Source organism: Leopardus geoffroyi, chromosome B3 (assembly GCF_018350155.1).
Source record: "Leopardus geoffroyi isolate Oge1 chromosome B3, O.geoffroyi_Oge1_pat1.0, whole genome shotgun sequence".
NCBI lineage: Eukaryota > Metazoa > Chordata > Mammalia > Carnivora > Felidae > Leopardus > Leopardus geoffroyi.
The window spans coordinates 43,014,252-43,031,304 of NC_059337.1; the positions used below are offsets into that span (position 1 = coordinate 43,014,252).

At 34.4% G+C, this 17,053-nt stretch overlaps 1 protein-coding gene across 5 annotated transcripts in view; it reads left to right on the forward strand.

The window, feature by feature from the left end:
• The window catches only part of VPS13C (vacuolar protein sorting 13 homolog C), a 202,233-nt gene that overhangs the window by 34,720 nt on the left and 150,460 nt on the right, over positions 1-17,053 (forward strand). For all 5 annotated transcript variants that reach the window (XR_006704645.1, XM_045449539.1, XM_045449540.1 and 2 more), the window contains 8 exons: positions 1,636-1,695; positions 4,799-4,858; positions 5,652-5,732; positions 7,385-7,442; positions 9,187-9,314; positions 11,557-11,663; positions 12,204-12,375; positions 13,510-13,572. Coding sequence is in view for 4 of the 5 variants with exons in the window: in XM_045449539.1 (XP_045305495.1) it covers positions 1,636-1,695; positions 4,799-4,858; positions 5,652-5,732; positions 7,385-7,442; positions 9,187-9,314; positions 11,557-11,663; positions 12,204-12,375; positions 13,510-13,572 (729 nt within the window). In the remaining variant the exon portion in view is untranslated. The remainder of the gene's footprint in view (positions 1-1,635; positions 1,696-4,798; positions 4,859-5,651; positions 5,733-7,384; positions 7,443-9,186; positions 9,315-11,556; positions 11,664-12,203; positions 12,376-13,509; positions 13,573-17,053) is intronic.

A 17,053-nucleotide genomic window follows, 5' to 3' on the forward strand; every position in this document is an offset into this window, starting at 1 on the left:
TAACCTTGAATTTTTTCATTTACCTAAGGTGATGGAAATGATATTCTGTCTCTTCTAAAAATGAGTTTGTATTCTTTTTTGTTTTTAATAACTTAAGGTTTGGATTTAATTAAAGCAGTACTGACGTATATAGAACTTATTTTCTTTTTCTCACAGATTCCTTATAGAACTTTAGTTTTAGTAATACGTACTTGTAGTTTTGCAAGAGACACTATCTCCTTCTTATTTTGACTTTACCTTTTGGTTTTAGGTAGTTATTAAACTGAATTTTGTTAACAAATGTCTAAAAAACCTAAGTCACCAGTGCCCTTGTTTAAACAAACTTAGGAATATAAATCACCTCAACACATCATGGAAGTGAGAGTTATTATTGAAACTAATGGTGTATTGATGAATGTGAACCTCAGTTTGAGCTTTAACTAAGCTTTTTTACTGTGCAAGTACAATTAGAAAGGCACATTATTTCTCTCTTTTTAATAAAAAAAATATACAGAGATGCACAGGAGTGGGATAAGTAATATCAATAATGTTTAAGTTGGTGTCACTGACAAGATAGATTAAAAAGGTCTAAGAGGAAAAGAACTAAAAAGTGCAAAGGGATCTTCCTTGTATCATTCCTCTTTCAATGTTATTACCTTAATTATTGTATTTAGGATAATGAAAAATAGAGTTTAGGAAGTGGGGAGTAGGGCAAGTATAATAATGTATCATAAAGATGCTCACTGGATGATAGTCGTAGTTTGTGGGTAGTGCCTTAGCAAGTGAGGAGTTATGTTTTATTCTGAAATAGCTGCAAGCTATCTTGAACTGGTTGTCTGAGGTATAAGGATGAGCGTGGATATAAAGGAAGATAATAAAAAACTAAGCTCCCAGAGCGATTTGTGCTTCTCAGTTATTCCAGAGCATGCATTTTTCCTGCATTTGTGAAGGGTCTATGTGACTACACTCTGGAGTCCCTGTTGGATGACTTAAAACAATATGTTTTTTCTTCTCTCTCTAGTTTCCCTAGTTTCTTTCATGGCCAACCACCCTGTATGACTTTTGGACATCCCTGTGATGTCTAAAACAATGACATTGTACACATTGTGGTACAGTGTAAGCATGGTGTGTCAATATAACTTATGTATCGAAGATCAGGAATAGAACAAAAGTTTAACAGGTTAAGAGAGTATGTTAAGAATCTTGGGCATTTCCGAACAAAGCAGTTTTGAAAAGTTAAGAATGTTAAAGGCTTAACGAGACAGTTCACATTTCTAAGTGTTAAAAGTAGTTTAGTGGCACGGTTATTATCTATGACATCTTGTTTTCTTTATCTTTGAAGAACATCTTTAATAGTAGACCTAAAGAGACTGTCTCTTTTTCACTATTTAGACAAGAATCTAGTTAGTGAGAAAAGAGTTCACTTCATAAGAAAAGAGTTTCACTGGGAAAGTATCGTATTCATATCATGCCTACAAAATATGGGTAATCCTAGCCATGTTACTGCCTTTTTCTCTTCTTTTTTTCCCACAAATCCATTTGGATTGTGTGACTTAATTGCATACTAATTGCCCTATGTTGCCTACTGTACAGAGTGGAGCCTGGTTTCACTTTTACCATCAGTATATTTTCATGTCATCTTTTCTTTTTTGATAGGTCACTGATCCAAAGCAGCCTCTTTCATTTGGTGTCACACTGGGAGAACTCAGTCTATTGGTAATGTTGGCCTTATTTACAATTTACAGTTTACAATTACATGTAAAATATTGCCTGTCACAGGGTGAATTGCTAAAACCAACTGTTGATACAAACAGCTATTTTGTTTTTATGTGTAATTTTTTTTTACAACTTTTCTAGAAGTTCAAAATTTATAGTGATGCTGTTATCACATTCTCTATTTCGATGTGTCTTTGAATTTAATGAATATCAAGATACCAATATCAAACATTGTTGAAGAATTAAAAGCTGTATCTTAAACATGTGGGAAGGTAGGGGAGGGCAAATTTTTATAGAGTCATGTTCTCATCCTTGGTGTAGGCAGGTAGAATTTCCAAATAGCTTAGAAATGTGTATATGTACATGTGTATTATATTGAGATGTATATAAGGTAGTTTATTTTGGTTAAGTATTTTATAATGCAGTTTGCTTTTCTTCTAAAGATCTTGAAAGGTAAATAGTGTGGATATTCACATTGGACATTTTTCCCTCTATTTTCTTTGGACAACTATATGGTAGGAAAAATGGTTTAAAGTTAAGGACAGTGAGTAAATCATGCTGGGTACATACTTGTCTTCTCATTAGTTATATGGAGAGGGCCTTAGTGAAGAAAGAAGAGGAAGCAAAATGAAAGAGAAGGGGAGAAACAGAAAAAGGACATGGTTCCATTGAGGCCTTAAGAATAATATTTCCATATGGAGAAGCAGAGATATACATCAAATTGAAGACCAAAGCAGAAACATTGGGGGGAAAAAACAAAACAGAAAACCTGGATGAACAAATTTAAGGGAACCAAGGAATCTAGTGTTTATTATACTGTTTACCTCTGCTTCTTTCCAAGATGAATTTTAAGTAGCTCTTGATGAAAAATGAAATCTACAATAACAGAGACTAGAGATAATTGCTCCAGAAAAACTAGACTAACAATATTAGTCATAAATGAGCACAGTATTTTACGTTGAGCTTCTAACCGACAAAACAAAAAATACAATTTAGTCACGTACTTCCCATTGACTGATAAAGAGGCCCACTAGTGCATACAAATGATACGTAGTTTCCTTAGTGTATACTGTTGTTTGATTCTCTGTATCTTTGCTCAGACTCTTCATACCGTTTTCTTTGCCTGTATTACTTTCTTCTCTTTGTCTCCTTGACGATCCCATTCAGGTTTTAATTCTTATGTTAGATATTACCTTGTCTTTCCAATTCCTTTTTCACTTTCCTCTTAGAATTTATTGTTCTTTCTTTTATGCCCCCTATTATATTTTATTAGAACACCTGAAACATTATTTTACTGATTACCATGATGGTCTCCTTCTGTCTAACCTTCATTCATTCAATGATAAAATAGTACTTTTATTTTAGAGTTTTTGTGATTATTAAAGGAAATAATTTGTGTAAAGCATTTGGGACATGTCTGGCTCAGTAATTTTTTGCTTCAACTATTACACTGACTTTAATAACAACAATAATCCCAAACTTAGCTCTTTCTGTATCCATACCAATCCTTTTTTCCATCTTACCAGTTACAATTGAACTCTTATATTTAAGGTGATCTTCCCACCTCTGATCTGGATCCCATCTTCTCCATGTCCTTAGGAGCTTTTTTCCTTCCTCTCTCTCTGCCTCCTTTCATCACTTCTTTTTTTCTTTCTTTTTATAAATTTTCTTTTTCCTAAATCTTCAACTCTCTTCCTCCCCACCCTTTCCCCTCCTTCCACTCCTTCCTGTAAGCATTTAAACACATTCAAGTCTGGGTTTTTTTTGTTTTGTTTCTTTAATTTTGCAGTTTTTAGAATTAAAAAAATTTTTTTTAATATAATTTATTGTCAAGTTAGCTAACATACAGTGTATATAGTGTGCTCTTGGCTTTGGGAGTAGATTTCCCGTGATTCATTACTTACATAAAACACCCAGAGCCTAAATGTCCATCACTTGATTGAATGGATAAAGAAGATGTGGTATATACATATACAATGCAGTACTGCTTGGCAATGAAAAAAATGAAATCTTGCCATTTGCAACACTGTGGGAATGTTTTTTTTTTTTAAGATTTAAAAAAAAATTTTTTTTTTTAACGTTTATTTATTTTTGAGACAGAGAGAGACAGAGCATGAACAGGGGAGGGTCAGAGAGAGGGAGACACAGAATCTGAAACAGGCTCCAGGCTCTGAGCTGTCAGCACAGAGCCCGATGCGGGGCTTGAACTCACGGACTGTGAGATCGTGAGCTGAGCCAAAGTTGGCCGCGTAACTGACTGAGCCACCCAGGCGCCCCTTTAAGATTTTATTTATTTATTTATTTTTTAAGTAATCTCTACCCCCAACATGGGGCTTGAACTCATGACCCTGAGTTTAAGAGTCACACACTCTTCGGACTGAGCCAGCCAGGTGCCCCTCAGGTCTTTTACAATAAAATTAAAAGGGCCTCCTGAACCTTCTCCCGCCCCACTTAGGCCCCATCTAACCCCTGCCTTCTCTTTTGCCTCTTTCTAACTTTCTGAGACAATTCTCTACCTTTACCGTCTTTGTTTCCTTACTGCCTGCTGACTCACTACCCAACGTACTGACTCTGCTATGCCTCTGAAATTGTTCTTAACAAGTCCATCGGTAATGCCCTGACTGCTCAATAAATTAGTTTTAGTTTATCTCATGGTGGCATTTGGCCTTAACTGACTATGCTGACTTTCTAGAAACATGGTCATGCTGTGATTTCCATATTCTCGTGGTTTTCTTCCTATTTTGCAATAACTATTTATTTGATCTTTTAAAAGAATATGGACCTTCTTATTCACTATCTCATAGGCTAGCTTTTTTTTTTTATTCATTTATTCATATCCAATTCCTTCCCCACAGACACATAGTTTAGACAAATAGCAACTCTAATTTTCTGGATGAAGGAACTCGGTTAAATTAGAACCTCCTCAATTCTGTTTTCACCATTCCTTTGATTTTGTCAAATAGATATGTAAGGGAACAGGTAACAGTAGTCAACATTAGCCAGATGTCTTTTCTTTTGTCTATTTTGATATAGTTTATAAATATTAGAGCAATGTTTTATGATATATATACTATGTTTCACAGTTATTCTTTATTTCTTTTAGACTGCAAATGAACATTGGACTCCATGCATATTAAATGAAGCAGAAAAAATTATATACAAGGTATTAGACTGGATTAAGAATTTGTTATTATTTTTCTAGGAACACACACTTAACATATTTTTTTTGAAACCTTGATGGAGCCCAATGTGCCATTGAAGAGTGACTCAAGTGTAGGGCCTGGTTTTGGCTCTGCTTACTGTGTGACCTTCTGTGATCACTTACCTTTTCTGAGGTTTAGGTTCTTCCCCTAGCAAAAGGAATCAGAAAAATTAATATTTTCCAAATGTATTTTGTGGAGCATTAGGTAATTGAGATATTAGATTTATAGAAAAAATATTCTCTGGTCAAGATTACTGATGGAAGTACTAAGCTGTACATAATTAAACAGTATGTTTCATTTTGTTTTAAACCACAGGACTTCACAATACTTTAAATATGTTAATAAACATTATGAATTTGTAGCTTTCCCCACCTTGTTGTTCTAGATTCTCCTCCCCCTCACCCCTCCCTCTAAACAGCCATTCCTGTCCATTGGAGGAATCATGTCTTTCTTATTCAACAAAACATGTACAAGGCCTGTTAAATAGTATATTGTCAATTAATATTTGATAATTGAATGAACAAATTTCCTTGGAAATAGTGTTGCCGGAAGCACAATTTTCCAAATGCTAAGGTTAATAATAAAGTCCATGAATAACATGATTATGTTTTCCCCATATTTGCTCAAGTTTTTTCTTGAAAAGCTCAAAATGGCAATTGGATAATGTTAGGGTGAATATGAGAATAATCTTTTAATATTGCTTCATAATTTTAATGTGTTAGTTGCTTGACCTCTTTGATTTTTCTTTTATAGCTTGTACGACTTGATAGTCTTAGTGCCTACTGGAATGTAAACTGCGGCATGTCTTACCAGGGATCGAAGGAACAGATTTTGGTAATTTCAGTTTATGCCTGAAGAGCTCACTACACTCCCTAAACTTTTTTTAACATAAGAAGTGCTGAAGGAGAACAGGATATAGTCTTTTGTTTAAGTTGTATTTAACTATATCAGAATTGTGAAACACAGTTTTTGGAATCCACTCTTTTTTTTTTAATTTAAAATAAATAAACTTCAAAATATAAACTGGTATTTTTGAAGATCTTTGTGAAACCATTCACTACACAGTGAAATAATAACCTATACTATTACATTAAAACTGCATTTCTGGTTTTTTACCCTCACATTTTGATGGCATTTTGGTTACATTGTGGTGTTTCACGTCGGAACGATTACTTGAAGAGTGTTGTAAGGAAAGATGATACCTTTCAGAGCTAAAGAACATCTTAGCACTTTTTTTTTTTTTTTTTAATTTTTTTTTTTTAATGTCTTTATTTATTTTTGAGACAGAGAGAGACAGAGCATGAGCGGGGGAGGGTCAGAGAGAGAGAGGGAGACACAGAATCGGAAGCAGGCTCCAGGCTCTGAGCCATCAGCCCAGAGCCCGACGCGGGGCTCGAACTCACGGACCGCGAGATCGTGACCTGGCTGAAGTCGGACGCTTAACCGACTGCGCCACCCAGGCGCCCCGCACTTTTTTTTAATTGAAGTGTAGTTGACCTTAGCAAATGTTGTAAGCATTTGTGATGATGATTTCCTGAACAGTGAAAGGTCAGTTTAAAACTTCAGTGTGCTAAGTTAGTCTTAGTCATTTTTATTTACTAAGAGGGAAAAGGAAGAACAGTTGAATTTTCTGAACTTTAATTAATTACAAGATTCTCTTATTTCTCAGAAAGATATTGTAGCAAATAATTTGCCTTTGTCTAGAAAGTGTTTAAGATCTCAGTTCATGGATGTTTAGTTTTTTGTTTTTTTTTTTTTAATTTTTTTTAATGTTTATTTATTTTTGAGAGAGAGAGAGACAGAGCGTGAATGGGGGAGGGGCAGAGAGAGAGGGAGACACAGAATTGCAAGCAGGCTCCAGGCTCTGAGCTGTCAGCACAGAGCCCCGATGCGGCTCCGGAACCCATGAACCGTGAGATCATGACCTGAGCCCAAGTCTGACGCTTAACCAACTGGGCCATCCAGGCACCTCCCCCACGCGCCCCCCCACCCCCCCCATTGTTGTTTCTTTTTTAGTCAGAGGGGAACATAATACTGTAACATTTTTAAATATTTAGAATTTTATTTTATTTTATTTTTTCATTGATTTAATGCTTATTTATTTTTGAGAGAGAGAGGCAGAGCGTGAGTGGGGGAGGGGCAGAGAAAGAGGGAGACACAGAATCCAAAGCAGGCTGTCAGCACAGAGCCTGATGCGGGGCTGGAACCCATGAACTGCCAGATCATGACTTGAGCTGAAATCAGACGCTTCAGCGACTGAGCCACCCAGGCGACCTAGATACTTAGAATTTTAAAAAATTATCTACTTTTATATTTTTTTCCAAGAAATATACCCATAAATAATGCTCAGTGTGCTTTTCTTGTGGACTACTAATTAAAAAGAGGAAAATAAAGATACTGATTTAAGAACAACATTTCCCCCCCCCCCATGTGTAGATGAATATGTGTGTATTTCTTTTCATTCTCATCCTCAAATTTTTGTTTAGGATCAGCTGAAAAGTGGAATTCTTACAAGTAGCAATATACCTGCAAATCATCAATATAGTAAGTAATGGTAAAAGTTTTACTTCATATTATAGAAAGCGTAGATTTAAATACTCTGCCATAATATACTTTTTGTGGTAAAGTTACTTTGACAAGACAAAAGTATGGATTTTATATTTTAGTTTTATAATATAGCCTATTTGGATTATACCTAAGTGTTTAGGAATAGGTTATGACATATACATACCACGGGAGAGTAAGAGAGAGGAGGGCAGTACATCTGTAGTTCATTCCCAGTGACTAAACACCCTTGACCTCCCTGTTTTCTTTTTACCTTGTTATCACGTTTGTTTGGGGCTTTAGGTTTTCTTTGTTTAATAACTCAGTTTCTGAGATTTTGGTATTCAGGTCAACCTTACCATGTCACTATTGCAGTGTTATGACAAACCAATGATTCTAGAGTTATTTATTTATTTGTTTGTTTATTTTGAGAGAAAGAGAGAGACAGAGACAGTGTGTGTGTGAGCACGGGAGGGACAGAAAGAGAGAGAGTGAGAGCGAGAGAGAGAGAGAGAGAGAGAGAATCCCAAGCAGGCTCTGCACTGTCAGTACAGAGCCCAACATGGGGCTTGATCCCATGAACTGTGAGGTCATGACCTGAGCCAAAACTAAGAGTCAGACACTTAACCTACTGAGTCCTCCAGGTGCCCCCATAGAGATTTTCTAACTGGGCTTTTCTAATTCTTGGCACCCTCACCTTTACTTATTTTTCAATAGCCCTATAACAAATGAGCCTGTTTATTTATTTATGCTGTTTTCTCCATTTTAGTTTCATTCTAAAGAGGCTTTTGTTTTGTTTTGTGTTAAATTTAGTACACCCCTTTGTGTTTGTCCTGAGCTTTCATGCTCATCTTCTTGCATATTCTATATTACTGTGGTTCACTCTCATTTTCTTCATATTTTATAGTTGACTGCCATGATGTAAGAGTTGTTACTTTCTCTTTATGTTCATAGACCTCTCCATTTAACGATGATGATGTTTTCAGATGAAAGTGTTTAGTTTCATACGTGAAAGAACTATTTCAGAGAAATCTACAACCTCATTTATAAGTGGTATCCTCCACTTGTAAATAACCTTTAAATAAGTTAAAAATTTTATACAATCTTATGCAATTGTAAATGCTGTACGATATCACAATTTATCTAAGTTCGATACTGTTCACAGTTAAATATATTACTTTGCCCTGTCATCTTCCCTAATATGCCTTTTCATGCTGGTTCTTAACTTCAGGGATATTTTCTTTATTTGATTCTAAGATTGTATATGTAATGATAATTTTGAAAATTGTAAAGTGGTAAGCAGTTTTTTTCTTGGTAGTATGAATTTCATTCATGATTCTGTTCTAAATTCTGCCAGTGATTAAATAAAACAAATAATCAAATTTTGTTTCCTACCTTGTATAATATTTTTAATGAATAATAAAATCATTAAATGTCTCGTAGTAAGGAAGAGAAACCTAATTTTATATAGCCAGAATAACCAAGAGTAGATGGTCTACTATTTTGTGCATTTTTACTTAGAAGCATAGGAGTACAATTTCCTCCTTAGAGATCCCCATTTAACTTATAGTCGATGTTATGCAGATAAGTAGATGCTTAAATATTTTTTGGTAGTGTTTTGTTACATTTTTTACGTATTTTAGTCATTTTTCTGTACTTTCAGAATAGTGTTTTCATAATTATTTATAGTTGTTCATTTGTAAGGGCTTATAAACATATTTTATGTCTTCCCATGTGATGAAAGTTTTCCAGCCAATATCAGCTTCTGCAAAGCTCTACATGAATCCTTATGCAGAAACAGAGCTGAAAACTCCCAAACTTGATGGGAACATAGAAGTACAGAATATTGCCGTTGAATTGACCAAACCTCAGGTAAGATTCAGGTGGACATTTCTAGCTTTGATCAGCTTTGAATCTCAACTTCATTTGTCCTTTGTGATTATTCCTTCTCTGATGCTCCTCTCCAATGCTCTGGTGGTTCTTTTATATATTTACACGTGTGTGTGTGTGTGTGTGTGTGTGTGTGTATTTTTTTTTTTTTAAGAAAATAGATATCAAATTAAAAAAAATATTTCCTTCATTTTATGTGATCTTTTCCTTCTTGGTAGAGTATCTTACCAAGTTATAAAAAATGACATTATTCCTATTTAATTCTCAGTTGTTGATGGAAGATTTTAATGTGTTTTTTTCTTCCTCAAATTTTAATAGACATATTCGTATTAAATATTGTCTACTTAATTTTTAGAATAGCTTATGTTGGCAGCTTTATCTTCCATCATTTGTTTCTCATTTGGTTACATGCACGGGGAGTTTGGGTAGCAGACCTGGGGAACTGAAAATGAAGGGAGGACCAGGGATTTATTTAGCTAAATGACTTTTAGCTCAGTGCAGTCCAATAAGAATGTACAGTAGTCCCCCCTTCTCCACGGTTTCCTTCTCCTTGATTTTGCTTACACGGGTCAACTGTGGTCTCCAAGCAGATGACCTTTCTTCTGATGTATCATCAGAAGGTCGCTAGTGGCCCAGTACTATGTCACAGTGCCTGTATCATTCACCTCACTTTGTATCATCATTAGGCATTTTATCATAAGAGGAAGAGTGAGTGCAGAACAATAGGATATTTTGAGAGAGAAACACACACCACATTCACTTAACTTTTATCGCAGCATCTTGTTATAATTATTCTCTTCTATTATTATTGTTGTTAATCTCTTGTGCCTAATTTATAAATTAAACTTTATTAGAATTATATGTGTAAAGGAAAAGCATAGCATATGTAGGGTTCAGTACTATCCATGGTTTCAGGCATCTGCTTGGGGTCTTAGAACATGTTTCCTGTGGATAAGGAGGGGATTACTGTCATTCAGGTTGTATATGTAATTTAAAATTTAATTTAAAATTTTAATGTAATTTAAAATTAGTTTAAAATTTTCTAGTTGTTACATTAGCAAAGTAAAAAGAAAAGATGAAATTAGTTAGTAAAATTAGTAACATTCCATTTAAGCTAGCATACCTGAAATATTATCATTTCTGCATGTAATCAGTATAAAACATTAAGATATTTTACATCCTTTTGTTTTTCCTAAGTCTTTGAAATCTAGGGTGTATTTTAAACTTACAATACATGTAAGTTCAGACTATGCATACTGTAAGTGGTGAATAACCATGTGGTAACCATTTGGTAAAAATATGTTAAGAAAAACAGAAGAAATAGCTAGATTTGCCCCTTTCTTTATCTTATGTACAGTCATGTTGTGTATGTGTGTTTCCCTTCATTTGAATTGCTTACCTGGTACTTGCAGAGTTGTATTGGTGATAAGATGGACAATTAAATACGTTTATCTTGCCTTAGTTATATAATGATTTTCTGGAGCCATTTTCAAATCAGCTCATAGATAGTCAATGCTGAAATGATGGTCCAGAGGAAAATACGTAGTTTTAGGAACAATCATGTTCCAGGTAACTAGTTATAGATAGTGTGTTTGGTTGTTTCTAAGATGTGCCTTTATCTTACACTTTAGCATATTTGAAAATAGGATGTATTATTATTATTGTTGATGGTATGACAGTTTTAATTGGCAGCATTGTTTTTTTTTCTTTTTATAGTGGAACTTAAAAATTACGTTACAACTTAGAATTGATGGTGTCTTAAATTTGATGAAATATATATATTTTATATATATATAATATATATATGTATACGTGTGTATGTATATATATGTATATACATATATATGTACGTATATATACACACACACATATATATATAGCATATATTTTAAAATTTATCTTGAGAGAGAGCATGAGCAGGGGAGGGGCAGAGAGAGAGGGAGAGAGAGAGGATCCCAAGCAGGCTCCATGCTGTCAGCGTGTAGCTGGTTCAGTGACTGGAACCCATGAAATGTAATATCATGATCTGAGCCAAAATCAAGAGTCGGACGCTTAACCGACTGAGCCACCCAGGTGCCCCAATTTGATGAAATATATTAACAAGCAACCATGATTGTCATTATTTCAAGGAAGTTGGAGTCTTGTGAGACTGAAAATATAATAAAATATGGTGTTTATCCATGTGTGAAATGTAATAATTATAACTGTATTTTTGTTTTAATAGTACTTAAGTATGATTGACCTTTTGGAGTCATTGGATTATATGGCTAGAAATGCCCCTTACAGAAAATATAAGCCTTATTTACCACTTCATACCAATGGTCGACAATGGTAAGTTAGAATTTTTTTTTTTTTTGAGAAATATATAATAGAGTTAGGAACTCTCAGATTTAAGAGACCTTTAAAGCCATGTGATGAAACCACTTTTTTTCTTTATTAGACATGAAAAGGATATCTTTTGTATTATGTCTTTGTTAATTTTTCGTAAACACATTCTCTTGTACTCTTGCTTTTAGAGTATTACTGAATTTTCCACTTAGCATTAAGACTTTAATCATTTTTTGGTCTTCCTGTCCATGGGCTCAATGTTATAACCATATTGAGATAGTATTCATTTTGCATAACATGTCATTTTGTGTCTTTATGACTTTGCTTTGACATACCCTCTTATTGGAGTTGTTTGCTCATTTTGTAATCTGTTTATGTCAGAGAATTGTACTGGACAATTGAAATGTTATTGCTGAGCTCTTATAGGAGAATGATTAATAAGAACACAAAAATGTAACACTGTAGATCCAAAAGTCAAAGCCATTTTCCTGCTTTTTTTCTTAAACCTTTGTATTCAAGTGTACATTAAAATTTGATTTGCAGGTGGAAATATGCAATTGATTCTGTTCTTGAAGTTCATATAAGAAGGTATACACAGATGTGGTCATGGAGTAACATAAAAAAACACAGGCAGTTGCTCAAGAGTTATAAAAGTGCCTACAAAAGTAAGCTAACCCAGACTAAAGTCCCAGAAGAAATACAGAAACAAATTCAGGTATATTTTGCATATATTAGTGAAAGCTATTACTTGTTAAATCATCCTTCAGTGTTAATTTTTCTAAATTATAAATATAAAATATAATTTTAGGAAGAATAGGACTGATCTTTTTTTGAAAAAATGCAGAGTTTTTTTTTTCAGTTTTTTCTTCTTTAAACAAATCTTTCTTTTCCATCCTAATGTCAGATAAAATGTGGTTACTAGAAACTATTGGGAGAAATTGCTTGTTTTTTTATAATAATGTTTAGAAAATTAGTAGCAGAGCTGTTCAAATATATATTTATTATTAGCTAGATATATGTTATTAGTTTTGTTACTGGCTTTTTTTAGGAGCTCAAAATATTATTTATAAAAAAAAATAGCTCTTATTCCTTAAAATAGGAATCCCTTTGGAAAAATAGAGAAACACGACTCTGAGTATATAAGTTGCTTAATATCATCTGGTCTTGATTATATGACTACTTCTGCCACAAATTCATAATGTAAAGAATTAATTGAATTCCCATTATTCTGAAATACATGAGAATCATTAATATTATATATTAGAAAAAGCATCAAGTGTCTCAGCATCTGAGGTCTGATGTTCTTATGTATAAAATGGAAACAGGATCTTACAGAGTTCTGAGAATTGCATGAAATAGCACATAGAATACCTAATACACAGGTCACCAATACATATTAGATTCTTACATACTTTATTTAAATTCCCCAAGTCATTTTCTACTTTAGCTTTTTGTGGATTTACAGAATTTTGCATTCTTAAATTTTGTGTTTTATAGTACAATCGTTATAAAATACTATAGACTAGAGTGAGTCAGAAGTAAGAACCATAAGGATAATACCTAAAAAAAGCCTCTCTCCTAAATATTCTGTATCTATAATGATCTTATTAAAATTCTTACTTTTATATTGTATTTTTTGAGGGTTTGCTTTCTTGGAAAACTTACTTCCCTTATTGCAAAAACTATAAGTAGAATAGTCAAGTGTACATGCAAATTTATACTTACACTTACATGAGATCACAATTAATGTTTATTCATGGACTGGATAAGCCTAGAAATCTTAGAATAAAAATTTTTTTTAATCTAATGCCATTTTTCTTGTTTACAAGTGTCTCTTTGTATTTTACAGGATTTGGAGAAGACTCTAGATGTTTTTAACATAATTTTAGCAAGGCAACAAGCACAAGTTGAGGTATTCATTTTTATTTGCTCATTTTATGTTTTAAACATGTTAATATTACTCCTTTAAACTTAAGATCAGGAAGTCTTAAGTTTCAGGGGATTTATTCAAGTATAAAGGTTGAGTTTTCATGCCTTCATTTAGTCTCAGGAGAAAAAATTGGAACATTGGAAAGAACACATTAACATGAAAGGGCAAAAAAATTTTAATTAAAAAAAATTCTTTTTAATGTTTTTATTTTATTTTTGAGAGAGAGACAGAGCACAAGTGGGGGAGGTGCAGAGAGAGTGAGAGAGACACAGAATCCACCGCAGGCTCCAGGCTCTGAGCTGTCAGCACAGAGCCTGACGTGGGGCTCAAACTCACAGACAGTGAGATCATGGCCTGAGCCAAAGTTGGACACCTAACTGACTGAGCTGCCCAGGTGCCCCAAAATTTTAATTTTATGACAAAAAATTTGAAACTCTCCAAAAGAAAGTAAATAAAAGTTGTCTGTAATCCTAGCAACATAGAATGCTGCTGTTAACATATTGACATACAGTCTTGTAGTTTTTCTCCCATGCCTAAGTGCTGACTTAAGTTTGCTCTTTATCCCCCGTCCCTTCACTTTGTCTTTGCCTTGTTTCCTTTTCCCTCCCTCCCTTCCTTCTTCTTTCCCTTCCTCCTTCTCTCCTTCTCTTACTTCTTTTCTTTTTTACCATAATTGGAATCAGTCTGTTTATATTTCACAATTCATGCTGACTTATCCCACTTGGCATATCCTACCAATAATGGCATGTCTCCATTGTTCCATGTCAATCCTATTCTGTAACATGACACTTTTGATAATTAAAAAAAAATAAATTGCAAGTACAATACAACTCACTGTAGGAAAGTTAGGAAATAAAGATACACAAAGAAATAAAATAGAAACAGCTATTATCTCACACTGAATATACCTACAGTTGATAATTTTTTGTATATTTTTTAGTCTTTTTGATATTTATAGATCTCTGTACACATACTCATATTCAAAAAAATTTTTTTTATGTTTATTTTTGAGAGAGAGAGAGAGAGAGAGAGAGAGAGAGAGTGTGATTGGGGGAGGGGCAGAGAGAGACACACACACACAGAATCTGAAGCAGGCTCCAGGCTCTGAGCTGTCAGCACAGAGCCCAATGTAGGGCTTGAACCCACAAGCCCACAAGCCATGAGATCATGACCTGGGCTGAAGTTGGACGCTTAACTGACTGAGTCGCCCTGGTGCCCCACATTTTTAAATGGGATTAAAGCACATGCCTATTCATTCATTTACTTAGTAAGTACTCATTGAGTGCCTATTTTACTAGCATCATGGTTAAGAGTGTGGACTCTGGAGTCAGATGGTCTGGATTCTAATCCCAGCTTTGCCTACTTGTATGATCTTGGGCTAGCTCTTTAATCTCTCAATGCCTCAGTTTCCTGATTTGTAAAATAGGATTAATTCATAGTATGTACATCACAGGGTTACTTTGAGGAGTACATGATAATCCATGTAAAGCACTTAGACTACTGAGTGCTTGGCACATAGTAATTAGTAAATAAGTAATTTTTTTTCATCATCATCATCATCATCATCATCATCATCTGTATTAGCGTACAGAAATTAACAGAACAAAAATCCCTTACTTACATTCTAGTAGAAAGAAAGATAATAAAAACATAAATAAAAATAAAGTTGAAGGGCATACAGAAAAAGAATATATCACTGGGGCCAGGCAGTAATGATGATGAGGGTTGCAGTTTTAAATAGGGTGGTCACGGAAAGCCTCACTAAGAAGGAAACATTTGAGTAAACACCTGAAGCATGTGAGGGAATCAACCAGAATGCTTTCTGAGGGAAAAGTGTACCAGGCAGAAAGAATATAGCAAGCTGAAAAGTTTTGAGGTGACTGTCTGGTTCACTCACGGAACTAACTGAGTGGTGAGAGAGAGGAGAGTGGTCGTTAGCAAGGTCAGAGTGGAACATAGTGGAGGAGTAGGAAGGGTGCTTATGGGAGTTGGAGAGGGTGCCAGATTGTTAGGGTCTTATAAGTAATTGTGTGAATTTGGCCTTTACTCTGAATTAGGGAGCCATTTTGAGAATGGAATGATACAGTCTAACTTATGTTTTAAAACTCAGTCTGCTCTTTTGTGTAAAAAGGAGAACAAGTTAGGGAGAGATCAGTTAGGGATGCTATTGAAATACTTGAGGTGAGAGATAATGGCTGAGAGTGGTTACAATGGAGGTGATGAGAAAAGGTCAGATTCTGGATAGAATTTGAACATAGAGCTAATATTTCCCAACTGATTAGATACGGGTTATAACAGAGAAATTGGAGATGACTTTAGAGATTTTGGCCTGTCGCAGTTGGAAAGATGGAGTTTCCATGAAATGAGATCGGGAAGTCTGGATAGAATAAGCTTGGGTGAGGTGGGAGAGATCAAGAATTCAGTTTGGGACGTATTAAGTTTAGCTATCTTTTAAATAAAGTTGTGGATGTATGGAGTAGACAGTTGGATACATAAATTTATAGTTGAGAAGAGAAATCTGTGCTAAGTATATACATTTCGGAGTTGTCAGTACATAGATGGTATTTAAAGCCGTGACATCAGATGAGATCACCTCGGAAATTAAAGTAGCTAGAGGAGTACTCCAAAGACCCAAAGCATTCTATTGTTATAGGTCAGAGAGATGAGAATCAACAAAGTTGATCATGGAGGAGTTGCCAGGGATGTAGTTGGGAAGCTCTATGAATAATATCCTCAAAGTCAAGTGAAGAAAGAATTGCAAGCAAGAGGCAGTGATCATATGTGACAGATGCATCTGATTGGTCAACTGAGCTGAGGACTGAGAATTGACCATTAGATTTACCAAAATATGAGATGTTTCAGCCATTATTTCCTCAAATAATTTTTGATCACATTCCTTTCTTTTTTCTGTCTAGGACTCCCAGTTTTATACACACACACACACACACACACACACACACACACACAGCCAACCCTTGAACAATACAGGAGTTAGGGACCCCCTACACTGTAAAAAATCTGCATTAACTTTAGACTCCCCCAAAAGGTAACCACTAATAGTCTGCTGTTGACCAGAAGCCTTATTGATAACATCAACAGTTGGTTAACACATATTTTTTATGTTATATGTATTCTATACTGTACTCTCAAAGTAAGCTAGTGAAAAGAAAATGTTCTTAAGAAAATCATAAGGAAAATGTATTTATGGCACTATACATATATAGAAAAAAATCTATAGGTGGAGCTGTGTAATTCAAACCTGTGTTGAAATAATTTTTGGTCTAGATTTCTTCTTTCCTTCTTGGATTCAAGTTTTATACACATACAAATGTGTACATATATACATATATATGAGACCTTTTGATACGCCACAAATCTCTGAGGCTTTGTTCATTTTTTTAATCAATCTTTTTACTCTCTGTTCTTTGAATTGGATTATTTCTATTGATACGTCTTCAAGATT